Here is a 22,741-nt window from a genome sequence, read left to right as displayed (position 1 = left end):
TAGTTGAGACCTTAGAGAGGAAGGTCAGCAGCCACCTCCGGAGATGGCTTGGGCTGCCAAAGAGCCTGAGCAGCATCGCTCTCTACGGCAACAGCAACAAACTCCAACTGCCCTTCAAATCCTTGGAGGAGGAATTCAAGGTCACCAGAGCCAGAGAAGTGGTTCAGTACAGGGACTCAAGTGATCCGAAGGTGGCGAAGGCAGGGATTCAAGTGAGGACTGGCAGGAAATGGAGGGCAGAGGAAGCGGTTGAAGAGGCAGATGCAAGGCTCTGGCACAGGTGCCTGGTTGGAGTGGTCACACGAGGCCGAGCTGGGCTAGGATCTTTTCCATCTCCCCAGCTGAACACCAAGGGGAAGGAAGGGCGACGTCTTGTCCAGGACGAGGTGAGAGCAACAGTGGAGGAGACGAGAACCTGCAAGGCTGTGGGGATGAAGCAACAGGGTGCTTGGACAAGATGGGAGAATGCAGTTGAGAGAAAAGTGACCTGGGCAGAGCTTTTGAAAGCTGAGCCTCAACGCATCAAATTCCTCATCCAGGCAGTTTATGATGTGCTCCCAAGCCCCTCAAATCTGCACACATGGGGCATAGCAGAGACACCAGCATGCCCACTGTGCTCCAAGCGAGGAACCCTGGAACACATACTCAGTTGCTGTACAAGGGCACTTGGAGATGGACGGTACAGGTGGAGGCATGACCAAGTCCTTAAGACCATCGTGGAAGCTACCACCGCAGGACTGGCATGGGCTAAACAGTTCCGCCCCTCCAATGAAACCATCGCCTTTGTCAGACCTGGGGACAAGCCCACCACAGCCAGAAGAACATCATCTGCAGGCATCCTGACGTCTGCAAGAGACTGGCAGTTGTTGGTGGACCTTGAAAGACAGCTTTAGTTCCCCAGCCATATTGCAGTTACCACCCTGCGACCAGACATTGTCCTTGTGTCGGAATCCATCAAACAAGCAGTGCTACTGGAGCTGACAGTCCCGTGGGAAGATCGCTTGGAAGAAGCCTTTGAGAGGAAGCTCTCCAAGTACGCAGGACTGGTCAGCGACTGTCAGCTGGCTGGCTGGAGAGCAAGGTGTTTCCCTGTGGAGGTTGGTTGCAGAGGATTTGCAGCCCGTTCCTTGAAAAATGAGCATCCCCTCCTTGAAAGACCAGCAGCCGCCACTGATACAGTATAAACAAGTTTACCAGATAAAAGATAGGACACTTTTAACTAACAGTAAAAACAACTAATAATGAATAAAAATAAAATTAACAGATGATAAGGTAAAACAATTGTAAAGAGACAATAAAAAATAAATGAAATAAAATAGATGAAATGTATTTTTTATTTTGGAGATGGTTCTGATGTAGAGGAAACAGGACTGAACAACTTTATTGAGTGTGATGAATGTGAAGTCTAAATCAAAGATGACTACATTTCCCATCCCTTTAGAACAGGGGTCAGTTGAGACATGTGCTTTAGAAGAATGAAGCCCAGATCCAGAACAATTTAAAAATTGTCAATAAAAAACATATTATGAGACCTGCAGGCCGACTGAATCCTGGAATTTAGATGGAGGGTTTTGCTAAAAGACTCTGTACCGTGGGAAAGAAAAAACAGGTCCAGAAATAAAAACAGACTTTCCGCAGTCTTTTAAAACTTTTAAAAATGTGATTTTCGGTGCACTAAAAAGTACAGCTGAAAGCCACCTGAAAAGGTCTGGCTTTTAAAACTGCAGGAGGACATTTGGTGATGAGAATTCTTGTAGTCACTAAAATCTGCAACTAGCAGACATATCAGAATGGTAAGTGTAGTGTAGTCTTGTAAGTGTAGCTATGATGGTAGTGTGTTTTCTCTCTGTACTGACAGTCAGCTCTGAGCTGGAGGTTTCAGGTTTCTTTGCAGGTGTTCTGTCGTTCCCCCCTGAAATAGTGTTTCAGTGTTTTAGACCGACTGGTTCATTGATTGTGTGTGTGTGTGTGTGTGTGTGTGTGTGTGTGTGTGTGTGTGTGTGTGTGTGTGTGTGTGTGTGTGTGTGTGTGTGTGTGTGTGTGTGTGTGTGTGTGTGTGTGTGTGAGAGAAGATGAATCTCAGAGCTCAGAGATGTGCACAGACATCTCCTTCAGGAGAGGAATGTGAAAACACCTCTCTAGTGACAAAATTTGCTCATATACAAGTCAGTGTCAGACATTTTAAAGGACATGAAAAGAAGAAAAATACTTTTTGAGTAGAGGGGGACTTTCAAAGTTTTATTGTTAACCTTGGTGTTACTGGTGAAGGTCGTGTGGCTGCGCTTACTTATGGCATGGATGTGATACAAAATAACATTATAATGTTGCATCCGCATTCATCTCACTCATTATAAAGTATTTAGTGATATTCATTTGACAAGGGATAACAGAATTGGATGTATAACTTCTACAGATAGCAGCTGTATGGGTCACCATCTACTGGTATTTTTGGCAAGTTAGCTAGCTAGCATACCACCTGTCCCTGTCTCACCCTGCAGCAAGTAGACTTTTTCTGGAATGAGAGCTGATGGATGGATCGCAAATGCATGGTTAGCTAGGTAAATGCTAATTCCACCATGAATTCATACTATATTTGGTTACAGAAAATAAGATAAGCACTGTTGTCTCTCATCTGGCAGTAGCAACGTGCTTTCTACACTGTGAGAGTGTAAAATTTCTAAAATACTAACGCTAGCTAGCTTGCTAATTCCACCATGCTTCATGCTACACTGGATACCACCACGAAGAGAAAACACTGGTTAGAATGAAATGGTATTAAGTGAATTAACGTTACGAAACAATACATTAGCTCGTCCGTAAATACATTTTCGTCTGCAATAAAGACAACAACTCCCATGGTCCCACGTACAGTACGTCACAATGTCCAGGAGCTCTGCAGCAGGACACTATTGTAATATACAGTACTTTAGCTTATTTGTGTTTTTGTTCTGCCTTTTACCAACACACTGATATTGGTTTCAAGAAAATTAAGCAAAAGAAACTGCATTGCACATGTGAATCTGTAACAAGACATTATCAGTTCATCTAGAATATGTTAAAATATGACATATGTTGTGTTACAACAGATATTTTTAAATTAATTAAAGAAGCTTATTATTGGCAAGTGACAAGATACTGTACACCACGTTAGGATTAACATATTAACACAGGCTCATGCAAATAACTAGAAATACAGATAGCATGAGCAACTTAGGAAGTCACAGCTTACATTTATATACAGCCAGACTCTGTTTGATTCCAATACCAGTTAAAGATAATGTGTGTTGCCAGTAATTGCTCAACTCATTACTTCATGATACAGTAAGTCTTCAGTGTGGCTTCCTCTATTGTCAGGGGGTGCCGATTATAGCACTGGGATACTAGAATGAAGATTGGCCTTGAACAGGATTTATATCTCAATGAAGAACTAATTAAGTAAGAGCCTGAAGTTCTCTGTCTCATGGGGTGGTAGGGGTAGTGTATGTCCATGTTCTAGTTCTACAGACAAGGATGAATTAGAGGGTGAAGAGGCCCCTGTGGACAGTGTCTTTGAAGGTCCCCTTATACCCATCCAATGCCAAATCCAATATTTATCTGCAATTTAACATAACAATCAAACACATAAGAGCTCTGAGAGTCTCCAGTCATGTTAGCAGCTCTGTGAGGCTAGGCACAGGATTACTGTGAGCTAAATTCTATCATCAGAATCCGAACATTAGGGAACGACTGATATGGATATTTTTGGGCCGATGCCAATACCAATTATTTTTATCAGTCTTTACATCACCTCAGTCCTACACCTACTGACCAAATTCACTTCAATCAAACTAAATTGAATATACACACATAAAATAAAAAGGCTTATGTTTTGCCTGAGGATCTTATAGTTGTAAATGTTAATTTGAACAACCTGAAGGAAATGTTTATGTATCATTTATTATTAATAGATTATGTCCTGTTACCTGGTTTAGTGTTTTAAAATGTATTTTAAATTTAATGTGTTTTTTTTAATTGTTTTTGCATAGTCAAAGTTTTATTTATTAAAGCCCAGAATGTGCAATCTAATAAATAAAATGTTTTTTTAAAAGGAAACAGTAACTTTCATTTTAAGAGCCTGTCTTATTTGATATGTTGTATATAGTATTGCGCTTTAATAACCATTTCCTAACCAATTTCTCAATTAATCGATAGAATACTCGATTCCTAAAAAAAATAGCTGCAGTCCTAATTCATTTAGTATAGCTTTAGGGCGGAGCTACCTTGTGATTGACAGGTTACTGTGCTAGCGACAGGGTAGTGACTTAGTGATACGCACGGCATTGTTTCATTGAAATAGCTGTGAACTTGTTTTGGGCTGTTGTCTTGTGTTAAATTCTGAGAATTTTGACCCAATTTTGCGCCTGCTCCCCACTCCGCAGCAGTGGCCTTTGACCCCGGAAAAAGAATAAACCAGTAATCGACGGCACCGAAAAACAACGTGAAAAAACAACAATAATAGAGCGTTAGCTTTAAACCAAGGGAGGACTTCACAAAAGTCGGCTGTTTGTGATTTTGTTAGGTTAACTGGAAAAAAAAGCTGTATTCAGTCCAGGTGTATGTTGGTGGAGAGCCACCTACTGTACCGGAGGAAGACTTACTCCGTCATTTTCCCATTCAACCCCTGCTCATGTTTATGAGGGGAACTTTTTCAGGTTACTGATGAGTGTTTTAAAAGCCAAATCCAAGTTATGTGTGTAATCTGTTTGGATACATTCATAGTTATAAAAAAAATGTTAGTAAGCATGCACAAACCTTGTGTCTGTGTGAGGCATTGCCAACATAAACATCAATAACTTAATCAACACGATCACAACCATAAACATCATTAAAACATCTGTCGTACATCGTTACAGTCCTGTTCTTAGCCGTTCATGTAAAGTCTTATACCATGTAATTAATGCTCGGTTGCAGTTTAGTTACCATTCTATGGAATAGGGGGAGGAAAAGTTTTGTTGCTGTGGCTCTTGGATGCCAGTGTCTGGTCCTTGTGACTGGGTCGAAGAAAGTTGGTCTGAAAATCCTTTTTGTGTTGCTCTTAAACAAAAGAGGAAATAAGATCATTCTTAAATCTGAGTGTTAACTCCTTGTGACTCCTGTTGTGGTTAACCTGGCCGATGGTCCTACTCAGGCCATGCCATGGCCTAGGGATAGCTGGCAGCTGGTCCTGGGTGCTGAGAGGGTCAGGAAGTAAGAGAATAGGCAAGAGACAGACAAGAGAGGGAAAAATGTTTTTCTCCCAGTTTTATAGACCTGGTGATGTCATCGGTAGTGGGTCAGCTTAACCAAAAAGCAGCTGACACTTGATTCTTCATGGAAAGTCCACACCTGGGTGTGAGCTGTGTGGGGGAAGGGGTGACCTGACTGTTGGCCATGTTTGCTGCTTCACAAAGGGACTTATTTTCCCTTTGTCTGAGCATGTGGTCAGACAGGATTTTGGGTCTTGTCTTTTTGTCATCTTTTTTTGATCAATTGATGTCTTCTTAATCTAACTGAAAGTTCAAATTAATCCACAAATGAACAAACTGGAGTCCTACTGATTTGGTGGCAGAGACTGCAGCTTGTCAGTGTGCATTTCTGACACAAACTTACAAGCTACTGTCTCTTTCCCACACACACACACACACACGCACACGCACGCACACACACACACAGACACACACACACACACACACATACACACACACACACACACAATCACACAATCACACAAAAAGCCAAAAGCCCAAAGCTGAAAGGCTGTCCTGCATCATAACTCACTGCTCCCTCTGAAGACATAATGAGGGACAAGAGCACATCATCTCAAACATTGCATAATACAAAGTGATGTCCCCATTTTGCATCCCATCATTAAATATCCAGAAAATCACATTAATTTCCATTTTTGAATGCCTCCTGACAAAGCATATGCACCATCTCTAAGTCAGAACAGTTTCTTTTTTGACAGATTGTGTGAGCGCTTGGAGCAGAGGGCCTGCAGTGACTTTTGGAGGAAATGAGTTTTCACAATCCAGGATTAGTAGAGCCAAGCAACTGAGACCAAACCAGTGGAAACACTGATAATCACATCATGGCTTAGGAGGAGAGTTGAGGTCTGTTTCCATCGTGATGAGGACATGTTAGCCAGCAGTTGTTCACGGCTCAGCAGACAATTATGTAAGAACAAGTAGGGTCAATGAGGCAGAAAGGCGTGTGTGTCTGCCTGTGTGTGCGTGCGAGCCAGTGATGTAAGGGACTAATGTGCACAGAATATACAGTATGCCTTCATTTAGCTCCACTATCTGCCTCGCTGCCCATTGCTCACTTATGACTGCCCATTCAGAACAAAGAGAGATTTTTAAATGACATCAAACTGCACTTCTACAGATCTCCATGCCAAAATCCAAAATAGGCCCTCAGCCTCAGGGCTGGCAGTAGGAGGGCCAGCAAACTCATGACTTGCATACTGTTGGCTTGTAGAATATAGTTGATTAAACTCTAAGTCAGACAGCTGGCCTGCCATATTTCATTACAGATACAGTATACCATAATGCACAAGGATGTAATATTAAAACAGAACATGAGACTTGGTACATTTTACTGTAAGCCATTGTCCCCTAACAGTACAAACGTAGGGCTTACAGTATGAAATTCTATCCAGAACCTGAGGTTTTCTTCCAACAGTGGCAATATGGAATTATTATCATATTATATTCTACTGCAGGTTGTCATACTGACATGCATGGTTTCCTTTTATCACCAAAGGAAATTACACTGCATGAAAGGTGACTTATTATTCACTGGAGATCAAAATTAGAGAAAAAATTAAAAGTACTTGATTTATTCTGAAATACTGTTATTTTTATTGCTCAGTATTTGATAGAATATCAGCTGTGGCTATACCATTCTGTAATAGCATGTTTTTTAAATAGCCGAGGCATTTCAACAAAACCTTTATTTTGTGAAAAAAAAGTTCTCTAGGATTCAAAAATGAACAGGAAGTGTAGAGGCCACAGCTTTGAATGACTTCAGCACATCTGCACCCACAGGACATCACTAGTTTCTCACACTGCTCTTGTTTGATCTGGGTCCATTCTGACTCAGGCTCTTCCACAGTACACTAACTGTAGTGGGTTTCTTAGACATTACTTTGTTGCCAAGGACTTTCCAGAGATTCTCTATGGGGTTTAGATCTGGACTCTGGACAATATTCTTTGTTTCAAGGAACTAAGGGCATTGTCTTGCATAAAATTGTGGGCTTATTGGGAGACAGTTGAGGTGAAGCTATTGCATGTTTCCAAAGGAGGATCACCGAAACATTTGCATTCACCCTGCCATGTCGATGTTCAAGACGCACAACTCTTGCTGCAGAAAACATCCCCCAAACCATGACATAACATTGCTAAAGTTCAGTTTACTTGGGTCTGATGAGAAACTTTGTGTTTGGCGTCGGACTGGGGAAAGACTGAACCCAAATTGTGAAAAGAAGTCAGTTCAATTTGGAGGAGGAAGTTTCATGGTTTGAGGGATGTTCTCTTCAGCAGGAGTTGGGCCTCTTGTACAGCTTCATGGCGTGAGTGAATGCAAATGTTTATGTGAACCTCCTTCACTGCAGTTGTCTCCCAATCAGCTGCAATTTTCATGGAAGACAATGTCCCCTGTGACACTGTAAAACAGGTGAAGCAGTTCCTTGAAGCTCAGAATATTAAGATAATGAAATGACCAGCCCAGAGTCCAGATCTAAACCCCATAGAGAATCTCTGGAAAATCCTTGAACACAAAGTAAAGTCTAACAGCGTGCTCACACTATCCTTTTGGCCGCGGCCAAAACCGGTTTTTCAGCTAAAGTCTAGTACCTTTAAGTAGTGTGAGCGCACCCGCTCCGCGCTCAACTGGGGCCAGCTGGCCCTCCACGGCCCGCTTGAAATAGGTGGGCTTTAGCGGAGCCGTTTGCACATGTACGAGCACGAGCGTGCGCACGTGTAGGCGCACGAGCACGAGCACGAGCCCTACGGCAGTAGCGTTATGTGCGCCTGTTCGGACATGTAAATAGAAGGACGGACCATGCGCGGACATTTAACAACAACAACAATGGCGGTGAAAGGTTTACGTTGGTGTGATGCGGAGGTGGAGTGTTTACTGCAGATTTGGTCGGATGAAAATATTCAAAAACAGTCGACAAGACGCACAAAAACTCCGAGGTCTATGGAAAGATTTGTAAACAAAGCCACACACACGCGATCAATGCGTGTGACGTGTTACGGCTTGAAGGCGTATGGACAGCAAGAAGTATTGGCCGAGGCCCTGGTAGTGTGAGTACAAACGGGGCTGGGGCGCGGGGGGAGAGGGAGGGGGGACAAGTACCCTAAAGTCCGGGTCTCGGTCCGGGAGGATAGTGTGAGCGCGCCCTAAGAAACCCACTCCAGTTAGTGAACTCTGGGAGAGACTGAGTCAGAATGGACCAAGATCAAACCAGAGCAGTGTGAGAAACTAGTGATGTCCTGTGGGCACAAATGTGCTGAAGTCATTCAAAGCTGTGGCCTCTACACTTCATGTTCATTTTTTAATCCTACAGCCCGAAGAAAACATTGTTGAAATCTTCTCTTCTGACACAGTGGTTACTGTTCTCTAATTTTGCTCACTATTTTTTTCACAAAATAAAGGTTTTTGTTGAAGTGCCTTGGTTATTTAAAAAAACATGCTAGTACAGCAGTGATATAGACACAGCTGATATTCTATCAAATTATGAACAATAGAAAACAACTAATTTTGATCTGCAGTGTATATTGTTTATGGTGTTGTGTTTCATCAGTTTCCAGAAACTGTAGTGCAGTGGTTCCCAAATCTGGGATGGAGAGTGTGTTGGAATTGCATTTGGTGCATGATTAGTGGAAGAAATATGATGCATAAATTAACAAAAGGGGGTAAATAGGTTGTAAACCATTGCTGTACTGTATGGTCTCATATTGTATGATATGGTTTTGTATATTGTAGCACAATCATATCAGAGGAATATTATTGTTCACTACCCTAAATATGTATGTGTCTATATTTACATGTATGAATAAAAAAATGTAGGATTGGTGATCCAAATGAATTATTCATATTTGACCACATGGCCTTGGTGAAACTTTTTTTTTTTAATTGAAAATTGAATCAAGCCATGACCTCAAAATCTAAAGTCCAATTGAAATGTGGATCCGGAGAACCCCAAAGGTACATACATACAAATACATAAGTTACATAAATTATTGTATTTATCTTCTTGGCTCTTGCCCAGGATAAGATAATTTCTTCTTTAGCGCCATATAATGCACCATCCTAGCCACAGAAAGTTCCATATTAATAACATCGAGATGAACACATAATTAATGACATTTTAGAGAGTACAAGGAGGACTCCAACACAATGCCAGCATTTTTTATGCAGCTGTTAGACCTGTAAGATACACTTTTGATATTGTTACATATTTAGCAAGGGCAATAATTCAGGGACAATACACTTCACAACTCAGAGTTTATCAAGCCATGACCAAAAGATTGAGATACAAGCAGACAAAATGAGTTTCCCTCACAGATTGCCTGGGTTCCCCCCAACAGACAGGGTCAGGAGCTCAGACATCCGCAGGGAGCAGAGCAGAGCAGAGCTGCTGCAGCCATTTTAAATGTTTCTGGGTGTTTGATCTGGATGCTGGAAGTTTTCCATGCTCGTCCAATTGGGAAAAGACTTGAGGGCAAACCATGGACCCTGTTCTTGACCCATCAGTATGCTTCATGTTAATGCTACATGTGAGGAATAACAATCATAGAACAGTTGTTACTTTCCTGATGGATCAGTGCCCAGTGATCTGCAAAAATAAAAGATCCTTCATGAGACTATGACTAGTATGATTGGTACACAAAAGCCCAATGATAAATCATGAACAACGTTGTGTCACTTATGAGCCTCAAGGCTCATGAAGGCTTAACCACTCTTAAACCAATTGAAAACATCATTGTATATTCAGTCATGTCCATACTTTTGCATAATAGTAGGACTGAACCATTATTTGTATTCTAACAGGTTTTCTGTTGATGTGACGGAGTAAGTTGCCAGTGTTAGCACAGGGTCATCCCTATGTTCCCTGTGTCCTATATTCCCCGGTCGCGTAAGCCTCTGCCTCCGTTGATTTAATTCAGCATTTTTTCAGGGATAGGTGTTACGGTGAGGGGTTACGGTTAGGGTCAGGGTTAGGTAGTAGAGTTAGGGTCTACTTAAGCCTATTAGCCGGGGAATTCGGCACTGATTGTGGAAAAAATAACAGACCGGGGAACATAGGACACTTTCTGTGACAAGCGGGGAACATCAGACCCGTTTCATAAGAAATGGTCCGATGTTCCCCGATCACATACAAGCAGATACACCCGGGGAACATAGGTACACTCCCTGTAAGCACCACCAGTTGCAACAGTGGATATGTCAGATTCTTTAAAACTAAAAAACTTCCGACAGCAGACCAAAGCTCCTCTTCGTCTGCATCTCCAGTCTCTCTTTCTTCAGCACTCATCTCTCTTTGCTTTTCTTAAATGTTCAGTTAGTGACAGAATCTCCCAGCTGTTAGCAGACTGTTATGCTACCTGGCTAGCTAGTAGCTATAACATTAGCATGTCGTTTTTTTTAAAAATGAGCTGTAGTGATCTCAAGGATAATCAATGCCACATGAAAGTTTACAACCACAAACGAGAGACCTGGAGCATTCAAAGGATGGATGGCTTTAGGTATATTGACAATAAGTAGTGTTCAGAACCGAAGTGCTCACCATCCAATCAAAAATGCAAATCTTAGAGAAAAATCCAACTGCATGGATTTGTTATATTGTGTTCCTCAAGTTAATGTGGTATTTTTGATGGATTTTTTTTTCATCACTTCTGAAAAGGTAATAAAATTGGTAATTCTACACCAAATCTGTGTTCCCAACAGAACCGTAGACCAACATTTTTGGGTGAAACCTTCCTTTCAAGCATGCCATAAAAACTGCCAAGCTGGAGTACAAGAACAAAGTGGAGGAGTGCTTCACACAGGGTAACCTCCGCTCAGCCTGGCAGGGACTCCAGAACATGGCTGCTGTGAACACTGCTGCCAGCAACACAAAAACCATCCAGGTTTCAGGCAGCAGCTCTTCATCTCTCCCCAACGACCTTAACTCTTTCTACACAAGGTTCGAGCAGGACAACACCACCCAGCTGGAAGAAGCGATGTCCAAGCTCAAGCCCAGTGACTCAGCAGCCTTCACCTTCAGCGCAGAGGACGTGGTGAAAGCCCTCAGGAAGACAAGGGAGAACAGCTCACCTGGCCCAGACAACATCAGCGGCCGTGTCCTGAAGCACTGTGCTGAGCAGCTAGGGGGCGTGTTTCAGACCCTGTTTCAAAGATCCATTGACAGCAGCATAGTCCCCCAGCAATGGAAACACTCAACAGTTATCCCCATCCCCAAGAAGAGCGCCGTCAAATGTCTGAATGACCGCCGGCCGATGGCCCTCACCTCTCTTGTGATGAAGGCCATGGAGAGGATCATAAAACAACACATCATCAGGGAAACCCACTCCCAGATGGACCCGCTCCAATTCCCTTATCGAGCTGGCAGGGGCGTCGATGATGCAAAAACATTCATAATAGACACTGTTCACAAACACCTGGAGCGCCCCAACACCTCAGCCAGACTCCTGTTTGCAGACTTCTCTTCTGCATTTAACACCATGCAGCCCCACATCCTGGCTGACAAACTCTCAGCCCTCTTTCATCTGGACCAACAGCTAATCCTGTGGATACTGGACTTCCTGACCAACGGTTCACAGAGAGTCCTGGTCAACAGCACCTTCTCCGACCTCAAACACACCTCAACCGGCTCCCCTCAGGGCTGTGTGCTCTCACCTCTGCTCTTCATCCTCTACACCGACGCAGAACCACACAGCCTAACTGTCATCTGGTGAAGTAAGCTGACGACACCGTCCTCCTGTCTCTGCAGTCAGGCCCATCTCTTCACCACGGACCAGCTCTTCAGGAGTTTGTGGAGTGGTGTGACAGCTCCTGCCTGGAGCTGAATGTCAACAAAACCAAAGACATGGTGGTGACCTTCTCCAACAAGCAGAGGGAACTGGCTGCATCAGCAAACACCGTGATCCACGGGAAGCCTGTTGAAGCAGTTGAGGAGTACAGGTACCTGGGCACCATCTTCGACAGCCTGCTGAAATTCTCCTCCCACACAGAGGAGATTCTCAGGAAATGTCAGCAGCGGAAATACCTCCTTAGGAAGCTCAATTCCTTTGGAGTCAGCAAGAACATCCTCCTGACCTTTTACTACTCCTTCATCGAGAGCATCATCACGTTCTCCATCACATGCTGGTTCTACTCCACCAGCCTCCGGAACAGAAACCGCCTGCAGAGCATAGCCACGGTCTGCTCTAAGATCATTGGACTTTCTGTTAGAACTCTGTCGACCATCCATGAGCAGCAGACACTCAGGTTAGCTGGTCGGATCATGCAGGACCCCTCTCATGCTCTCTTCTCAGCGTTTGAGTGGCTCCCCTCAGTACGCCGTCTTCGCTGTACCTGCTGCAGGACACAGAGGAGAAGAGAAACCCTCATTCCCAGGGCTGTCCAGCTCCTCAACTCCTGACCCCTCTGACCATCCCCCTCCCCACTCTTGACACCCTCCCCTGGACACATATTTATACCCTATTACTGCACTATAGTTCTGTTTACGTCTGCTCATTACACATATGTATCATGTCTGACCTCATCTGAATCCGATCACTGTCCACTTATATCTTTTCTGCACTACAGTTCTGTTCATACCTGTTTTAACAGTCTACTGCATGTTTACATTGTTTACATCATATACACCCGTTCACATGTCTGCTTACATCTGATACACGCATGTCTTTCTACATCTCACGCCGACGATGTTCTCTGTATCTAACCTGTACTAACACACTAACATCCTGACACTTATTCTACCTGTACTAACACACTAACATCCTGACACTTATTCTTCTTTTACACTTTATTCTTGTTGTTAGATTAAAATGTTTTTGTATAATTGCACTGTCGTTATTTGCTGCTCTGTGTGCCCTGAATTGCCCCCCGGGGACAAATAAAGTTTTTTGAATTGAATTGAATTTAATTGAATTTAACATGGTTTTTTTTTAAGGTAATTTTCTCCTGAACCATCAATTACTATATAAAAACTTTGTACAGGAGTGTTCATTCATTTATTTTTATCAAGGTACAACAAACTCCTAGGTTTTGATAAAAAATCGTGCAGGTGATTTGTCTAAACGTTGTTCGCTCCTCGGCCAACAGCGTCTTCCTATTTTGGCTATAAAGCAGTCCTGCAGGCGTCCTGTCCAAGTCAGAACACTCCCTCCTGTATTTCCTCTCAACTCTCAGTGACTAAGAAGAACAGGAGGCCTTTTACTGTAACCAAGTTACTACTAATCATGAAATATGTGAAAGCAGTCGGGTGAGACAGAGACAGACAGACAAGCAGACGGGATGACTCACCAGCACAGACTGTCATGAAGGAACAGGGACAGAGGAGTCTCACTGCTGCATTGCAGAGCGAAGCTGCAAAAAATATACTGTATGTGTGTATGTGAGAGGGAGAAATTTTGAATATGTGTGCAGTACAGCGTTACACCTTTATAAGCAAGTCACCTCCTTTACTGTGTGTGAGAGAGAGAGGCAGAAGTGATGGGTAAATAGGAAAGCAGGTTTGAAATATTATGCTGCTTGTGAGTGCTGCGTGGGTGGTTCATATTCAAATTTGTTTGATGCTCTGCCACCCCAGCTAATAAATAATAGGGGACCATTTCCTGTGGCAGTCAGCCAGCCATCTGTTCACTGTATACAGAGCACACACACACATACGGAGAAAAACACATACACTACTGCTGTAATTGAATAAAATAAATAAATATAGAAAGCCTGATCTGCTTAACACACACACACACACACACACACACACACACACACACACACACACACACACACACACACACACACACACACAGCAAGTAATGTTATTGATGGGGCAGCAGTGTGTGCTGCCACAGAGCAGTGAGAGCAATCATCTTTAACACACAAATGTCAGCCGTCGGGTTCTTAAAGGTGCAATGTGCAAGATTTTTAAATGAAGAAGTAACAATTATGACATCATGTCAAAACGTCAATGTCTTGTGTTGCAGCGATGTCTACTGAAATAAGCATTGCTAATCAGCAAGCCCTGTCCCGTCCTGTCTTTTAATACCACTTGTGCATCGAGAGGCTGTAGTGAGTCCCTGTAGCATAAATGACAGTTTTAAAACTAGAGTGATGTTTCATATGAAAGTAGACAATCTAAGGAATCCATCTCATCTCCCATGCTAGCTTGTCAGGAAGTGGGCTAAATAAAACTCCAAAGTTAGGCTAAATTTTAGTGAGGGAAACCTGTCATGGCCATTTTCTAAGGGGTCCCTTGTTTCTTTAAAAGTAATTTTCTACTTAACCATCAAGCTCTGTATGTAAGAACTCTGTACAGGAGTTTTTATTCATTTATTTTGAAAGGCTTTAATAAAAATGTTGCACTTAATTTGTCTAAATGTCTTTTGCTTCTACACAGACAGTGTCTTCCTATTTTGGCTATGAAACAGTCCTGCATGTTTCCTTTGTATTGACAATGAGGGGGTTTCTGTGCAGTTTCCAGAACATAGCTGCTCACCATCTAATTGCAAAAAATAATATTGTTACAGAAATCTCTGAATGTCAATTTTTTTTATACTAAATCAAAGCATGGATTTTTCTATGGTGTTCATCAATGTCTATGTGTCGTAATGTGGTATTTTGGAGGGATTTTTGAATACGTTGATCAATTCTCAAGTGGTAAAAATTGCTAAATGTAATTGTAACAAATCGTATCAACCCTAACATTGCTGCAACTTAACATAACAGATCACAGGAATGGCCTTCATAATGTTCTAAACCCTCATACACTCTAAATGTCAAATGTGTAATGATGGGGAATAACTAAACAGCATCTCAATGAATCTTCAGGTTCCCTGCTTTCATGCGTATACCACTTATATGTGGCATATACTGTTGACCTTTAATTTACCACTGAACATCCCCTGTCCCCCACCATGACCCCTCATAGAGTCTAGCTCCATTCCAGCGGAGATTACTCACTCAGCAGAGCGTGTGGAGACCCACGGCCCAGCAGAGAGGATGCGTAGGTGGCGATGCGATACAGAGTAGGTTGTGCGGTCTGCACAGTAGACAGTTTGGCCTGCTGGGATGTTTTCCTGCAGCTAGGTCTCCATTATCACCATAACTCAGTTATCCATGCAGTGGTTGGTAAGTGGGCATCGGGAAAAAGACGTTGGGTACATCAGATTTATATGGCTAGGCTCTTAGCCTAGCCTGGATTGCTGCCCGCCTCCTTACTTTTGCTTCCTCTCACATCGCCCTCTCTGCTGGCTGTTGGTCCATGTGGCCATTAATCTCTGCTGGGATGGAGCTAGATTCTCCGGGATCCACTGCAATGGTCACTTACAATGCAGAATTTCAGTTACAATTTTGAGGACATTGCAGGTTGATCAATCCTCGTGGTTCAGTTCGATCTGGACCGAGACTACCTCTTTTCATTGGCCGAAGGTCTGGCTCCCAGCAGAACACAAAATGTTGAACTCTTCCTTTAACAATGATTGTCCTTGTCACTCTAGTCTACTGTATGTCTATCTATGTATCCAATAAAAAGCACAAAGATACAATGAACACTTTCTGCAAAGGAGTAGGTTTTACATAAAGATACTTTATTAGCGTATACATACATCTCTGGTTATAATAATTAGTTATATAATACCAAGAAGTCAAAAATAATAACTGTAGTTATATATTTATAAAACTAAGCAGATATACTACTCTTGACTTTTAAAAACATAAAAGTCTTTGATAATATATTATAGTTTTTGTCTTGTTTCATCCGTCACCAAATCTAAAAAAAGGGGGTGAAGAAGTTATACAGTATAGATAAATGTATGTTTGTATATGTATATTATTGTGAGCCAATGTGTGTGTGCCAAACAATGTCTCACTTTCCGCACATCCAAGCATCCAGTTTTATTAGAGCAACACATCTTGATAAATTCATCTGGTGGTGAAAAGCCTAAAAATACTTTGCTTTTAAAGAGAAAGTAATCATTCTGGAACAAATCACCTCACGTATTTGGTTGGGCTGACATCCCCTAATGCTAATCCTGCTAAAACGACGCTTCCTGTCACGAAACATACCGGCCCTGGTGGATCTCTAATGGATTATTTTAAACACATTTTCGTCAGTAAGTCATTTCTTGTGAAATCTTGACCTTGGCATTGGTGCCTCTGTGCTTTCAGTGGAATATATTTTCCTCTGTTAAAGCACATCACACACCGTTTGGTAGGTGTGTCTATGTGAATCCAAGAAGTCTCTGTAAAAAGAACTTTAGTTCTGTCATAAACTCAAAAGATGCTCCTATACTTTATAAACAATAATAAACAGTAGAAATAAATTGAATAGAAAGGACTTTCCCAATCAAATCAATGCAGCAGAATAGTCAGAGTAGCAGCCATTTTTATGTGTGCCGTTGTCAAGCAACAGACTAATTTGTATAAACTGTATAAACTTCCATATAAACTAACTTGTGGCAAGTCAGAGAGGTTTGGTTTTGTAGTAAACTACGACTACTACTACTATTACTATCACCAGATGAGTGACAGCTATCGACCGGTGTAGTCTTGGGGCATGACGGAGTTAGCAAACTTGCTAACTAGCCAGACGTCCACTGGTTGGCTGCTGGCTGGTTGGTTCCAACGTGTTTTCATGCTGTATTCTTTTCTCATTCTCTTTCCACCAAGCTGCGACACACCTTACGACCCCACTCATGACGACTAAGAATAATTGCTATTTTGTTTTGTACTAGTCCAATTACCACGGCTCAATGTCCTTTCTGTCCAATTTCATTTCTACGTGTTAGAATCAAGAGCACAAGACCTATGAGCACATTTATTGATTTATATAGTTTTGAGTATAATTTTCAAATTTTATAAATAACACAGGTATCAATATCTTAATAAACTGTAGCAAGTGAAAGTTTAGAGTGAAATTCCGTTGTCAAATCATAAAATAATCCCAGGATCTTTTCTGCAAATACACTCATCAAATAAGCCATCGAGACAATTTTTTTCACGTATGAACTATTAATCGTAATCGTCTTAAATGGACTTCACTACAAGAGGAGTTGCTAGCAGGGCCAGTGAGTTAGATAAGTCTTTTAATAAACTCTAGGTTCATTAACTACATTGCTGGTGCTTTGCTTTCTGTGTAGGGACTCTTCTCATGCTGCTGCAGAGGTTTGCTGTTATTTTGAGCAGAATTAGTGGTTAAAAAAGACGTTTTAATGCCTTCACTGTGCTGCCCCGAGCTAATCATTGTTAGCCACGGCTGTGTTAGCGACTGTTAGCCGGGATATCTCCGTTAATATTTCATACATGAAAATAATTGTTTCGATGGCTTATTTGATGAGCATATTTGCCAAAAAAACCGTGGGATGATTTTACGCCGGAATTTCACTTTAATCCAGCAGCTGTTGATTTCACTGACAAAAAGGTTAGCCATGTGAACTGTTAGAATTTACTTAGCTGTGATGTTAAACAACACAAATCTAAAAAATACTGTACGATTTAATGAGTTTCCATTTTAGGCCTTGAGAATTGAAATCCAAAGAAACTGAACGTAATGTTGCTGGTTAACCACTATGCAGTACACCTGTATATCTCCTTAACATGATAAAATGAGGGCATGTCTAAATACATGGAGGTGTGGAACTCAAGCGCGCACGCGCGCGCGCACACACACACACACACACACACACACACACACACACACAGAGCACCGAATATATTACTGAACGCTGACACGTTCACAAGGTTTATAAAACTCTAACACTGTGGGTACAGGAACGGACTTTGACACAGAATCTGAACGAGGAGCAGAAAATGAACAAAGCTTTTCTGCTCCCCTAAACAATAGAATGTTTAAATTCCCCTCACACATCCCTTTATGTTCTGTAGCCCTTACGGTGAAAACACACCAAGCAGCGGCAAGTTGCATTTTTCTGTGGCCGGTAGGCGTGTTCATGTGTTTCAAATGGGTAGAAATTCTTTGTAACATAGGCCCACATGTCACAGGACTCTGTAACTGATTGCGGCAGGTATTATCTGCTCACACTTTGACTCAAGCTCAGCTGCTGCAGCTTTCCGTAGACATCACATGGCACTTAGCCGCTACTAGGTGCTTTTCGGCGTTACAGTTACAGCACACTGGCTGTATGCTTTATAACTACATGGGAATTCAATTTCACAAAGAAGCTACACAAACGTATGTATGTAAATGGTCACTGCTGTGTTGTAATTCAAAACACACTATATGCTCAAAGAAAACAGCAGTTTGTTGGACGGACATCTTTAAAGGATAATTTGTCTTTATTGCAACCTGGCTTTTAATGTCATAGTTTTCACCATAATTCAGTAATAATTATCAGTAATAATGATAACATTGCACTCATCAAGTTTAGGGATGCAGCTATTATTTTCATTATTGCTTCTTCTGCTCATCATTTATCTATTGATGGATCATTTGATTTATGAAATCTCAAAAATAATTGAAAATATACCTTCACAATTTTATAATATATATGTTTTTTACAGTTTTGACGAGCAACTAGCATTCAATTTGTCCAGCAGAGCACTGTGATCATGAAAGATGTGCTGGTTCACACAAGTTGCTCCAACAGCCTGTGGCTAACGTCTGTCACCGAGTCACTAAGTGAGTGAGTGATGGAGGGACACCATTGGTCAGAGTGAGTGATGACCTGAGTGTTGGTGTATCCCCATTGGCTGTTGCTCTTCTGAAATGAACAGAAGCTGACTGATGTTCATTCTGAATCTATCGCACGCTAAGGACGGAATATTCCTCTGGTCTTGTAGACGTCATCTCTGAGGAATGTCCGCGTTGTGTGAATTAGTTAAAGATTACATAACCTCCTCGCATTTGAGCATGCTCGACAGGTGCGAGACATGTATATACAAATGTAAATTCATGAGTTTAGGGAAATTGGAGGGGTGTAAACCCAGTGTTGAAAAGCAATACTGAATATCCCGGACAAATGGGAGAAATTCCAGTCTAATATTGTGTTTTATTGAGCTTAAAATAATTGACAGGCAGGCTATATAAAGAAGGACACCATCAAGGCATTAAGTTGGCTACTTTTGTCTATATTATTTTCCAAATAAAATAAGTCTAGTTGATAGACCTGCATGCATTACAGCGCTATTTTTAAACGCTGCAGACACCTGATGCACTAACTGCCCTCTGGAGTCCTGTCCCTCCCCACAGGGAAAGAGAACGCAGTGAGCACGGGACCAGCAACGGGAAGCTGTGATGTCCATTAGCAGCCCACCTGTCAGGTAGGCTATCTTTGAGGATTTCTGTATAAGTACAGGAGAGCCTTGACGGACTCGGAACAGATAGCACGCATATATGGAGAGTGCTTGCTGATTGACAATATGTTGCAGAGACGTCGGCATTAAGTCGAAAATGCCCTCCAGGTGTAACCTGACTCCTCCAGATGGATTGATTTGCATTATTTGCATTTGCTCTGCATAATCATCTGGGAACTTTCGGTTGGAGATCTTTAGGGACGGGACAGAAATACTTGTTGCTGATTGGATAAACTGTCTGTCTATCACCAACATACGGCCCAAATCAACCAATCAGATCAAAAGAGCGCATAATGTGCTAACAGAGTGTCGAGGCAAAGCTCAGAAAGTAAACAACATGTGGGTAAAGGATATTTGCAGTTTGTGTAATGGGAATTTACGGATCGAAGGCCCAATTTCAGGGCCCGGTCCATATTCAACAGAAGGATCCAAGAGAAAAAAGCATTAGTGAGCGGCTTGCTCGATAGCTGCGCTCATCATTTCCTCATCCGTGGAAGCCTCCATGTTGTCTACACTGAACAGTCACTTCTCGTTGCGTCACACTTCGAGCTGCCTCAAAACCAACTCTGATTGGTTCAGTCGCTTGGGCAACCGTCTCCAAATTTTCTCCGCAAGTTACCAGACTGATCTGTGAGTAAAATACAATTGAGCTCAGAGATCAGGATGGTCTTATGAGGCTACTCCAGGTGACGCTTGGACGAGAAATCAAAGCTGCACTGCCTGGTCGCTCTACAGCCTCTGCATACGGCCATTACTGCTCTAGCGTTTACAAGCGGTGTTATTGTCGGTGCTGCTTTGATGAAGATGACAGGATGCTTTCCGTTTTCCTTAGAACAATACTAACAACACAGGACAGGCTGCTATCGATCATTAGCGAAAGCAGTCTGGCTAAAGTCCAAAACAATAAATACCTGTAAGAATGCCAATTTGAGGAAAAACCCCTGATCTCAGCACTCTGAGAAAGGAAGAGTGAAACACCCACTAGCATTACCAAGCAGGCAGGTTTTCTTATGTACTGAGCTAATTTAGTAGACAGAACTATTTGTCTCACTCTCTCTCTTCACCGTCTTTACTTCCTCTATCAACAGGGCTTTTTTCTTTTATTATTTAATTTCCTTCATGAGTACAAGTGCAATTTAAGCACTTTCTTGTTCCTTTGTTATACGCTGGTGGTGTCATTTTTCTAAAGCTATTGCACTTAGCCATAAATATTTACCTCATATATTAGTTAATGGGAAAACTTGTTTATTGCCACTTAGATTAATAGATTAATAATTTATTATTTTCAGTCAATAAACTCATTAAATGTAGGAGGGGCGGCACGGTGATGTGGTGGTTAGCACTGTCACCTCACAGCGAGAGGGTTCCTGGTTCGAATCCGGGCTGGGGCCCTTCTGTGTGGAGTTTGCATGTTCTCCCCTGCGTGGGTTTTCTCCGGGTTCTCCGGCTTCTTCCCACAGTCCAAAGCCATGCAGGTGTTCAGTGATGACTCTAAATTGCCCGTACGTGTGAGTGTGAATGTTTGTCTGTCTCTGTTTGTCTCTATGTGCCCTGTGATATACTGGCATCCTGTCAAGGTTGTACCCCGCCTCACGCCTGATATCAACTGGGATCGGCTCCAGCCCCCCTGCGACGCCGATAGGGACAAGCGGTTGAAGAGTGAAACCAAACTCCAAAACACCACAGTAAGAAACTCCAAACTGTACTGAGAGCTGAGAGACTTTAGTCACTAGCATAACCACAACTTTAGCAGCGGGAGACCATCATGGGTTGGCTTCGGTCAGTCCTGTTACCAATTGTGGTCAGTGCGGTTTTCCTCTTTTGTAGAAAAAAAAAACATTTGTGCACAAACTATCGCTATTTGTGGTGCACTCACTTTTAGTATGAGCTGAAATATGAACTAACTTGTTTATGCCCTTTCTGATTGTCTGACCTTGATTCTTGACCTTCTGTCCCAATGTTGCCGTGTTCCCAGATCTCAGCAATTACTTTGGTGAGTACAATGTTACAATAAAAGAGGCTACAAAAGTAAGACCAGAGTTGCAATAAAATAGACGTATCTTTAAATAACTTGAGTTAACATGACTCGGTAACTCCTTCTGTGCTTTAACTCCAGCTCTGCAATGACTTTGTAAAAGTAGTTACCATCATCACATGTTGGGTATTAGGTTTTAAAATAATCACTGGCGTTGTGATTGTGAAGGGAAGGGCCTGTAGTCTCGGGTGTTACTCTTCATATACAGGTTCTTTCATGGAGACAGTCTGTCTTTCCAAAGAGGTAGGACTATTTTGTTGGCAACACAAAGGCTTTCAGCTGTCATATTTATTTTGCAGGAATAAGCCTCTCCCTGTCCGAATGATGACATTCAGTCTTTCTTTGTGGTCCAGGGGAAATGCATCGCAGCAGCAGCAGCAGACAGGGCAGAGAAAGTGTTCAAGTGTTTCCAGTGTTTTGTCGCCTTGTTTCACTCATCTGCTCCCTCGCCCTCACCGCTTCATTTTGAATTTCATGATAATTTCTTAATCCAGCTATGCCTCGATCAACTCGTCCCTCCAGCCATCCATCCTGCTAATAATCTTCTTCTCTCTCTGGGGTGTGTGTTGTCACAGCAGCATCTGATCAAGAGGTATGTTATGGTCAGGAGGCGTCAAAGCTGGAAGACAAGAAGAAAACTGTAATCATTGTGGAAACGTGATTAGATATTGTGATGTCCAAATGAAGCTTCATGAAGCGTTAGTTGTATTTGTTGAGTCCACTACATGGAGCTCTTGGTTTAAAGAAAATGGTTCAATGAATGGTGATTCAGTGTGTTTTTAACCCTTTGTTGAACAGAGAGCTCCATCTAGTGGACTCTAATAAAATAGTAATAAATAAAAACTCTAATTAAAATAATGAAAATGCTTCATGAAGCCTCATTTCAACATCACTTTAAGTTATTCATCCTCAAAGAGACAAATATTTTCCTCAGCACAAACAAGCAAGACATAAAGAGTATAATGTGTGTGCGTGTGTGTGTGTGTGTGTGTGTGTGTGTTTATATGCGTGTGTGTGGGACCTGTGCTCAGCAGAATGCAGGGATCTGTCCTTTCCAGGTAAAGATAGAGACTGATTCATTCACCCATTAAGAACTGCTTCTTCATTAAATATTAACACAGTGCCATCACTCAAACGGCG

At 42.2% G+C, this 22,741-nt stretch overlaps 1 protein-coding gene across 1 annotated transcript in view; it reads right to left on the bottom strand.

Annotated features, from left to right (window-relative positions):
- Positions 1-968: 968 nt before the first annotated feature.
- The window catches only part of LOC310953933 (uncharacterized protein), a gene marked incomplete at both ends in the record, with an annotated part of 58,143 nt that continues 36,370 nt past the window's right edge, over positions 969-22,741 (bottom strand). The window contains one exon of the mRNA XM_083923198.1: positions 969-1,170. Within this exon, the coding sequence (XP_083779324.1) occupies positions 969-1,170 (202 nt within the window). The remainder of the gene's footprint in view (positions 1,171-22,741) is intronic.

Source organism: Echiichthys vipera (genome assembly GCF_963691815.1).
Source record: "Echiichthys vipera genome assembly, chromosome: 11".
Classification (NCBI taxonomy): Eukaryota; Metazoa; Chordata; class Actinopteri; order Perciformes; family Trachinidae; genus Echiichthys; species Echiichthys vipera.
This window is presented reverse-complemented; position numbering and strand designations above follow the sequence as displayed.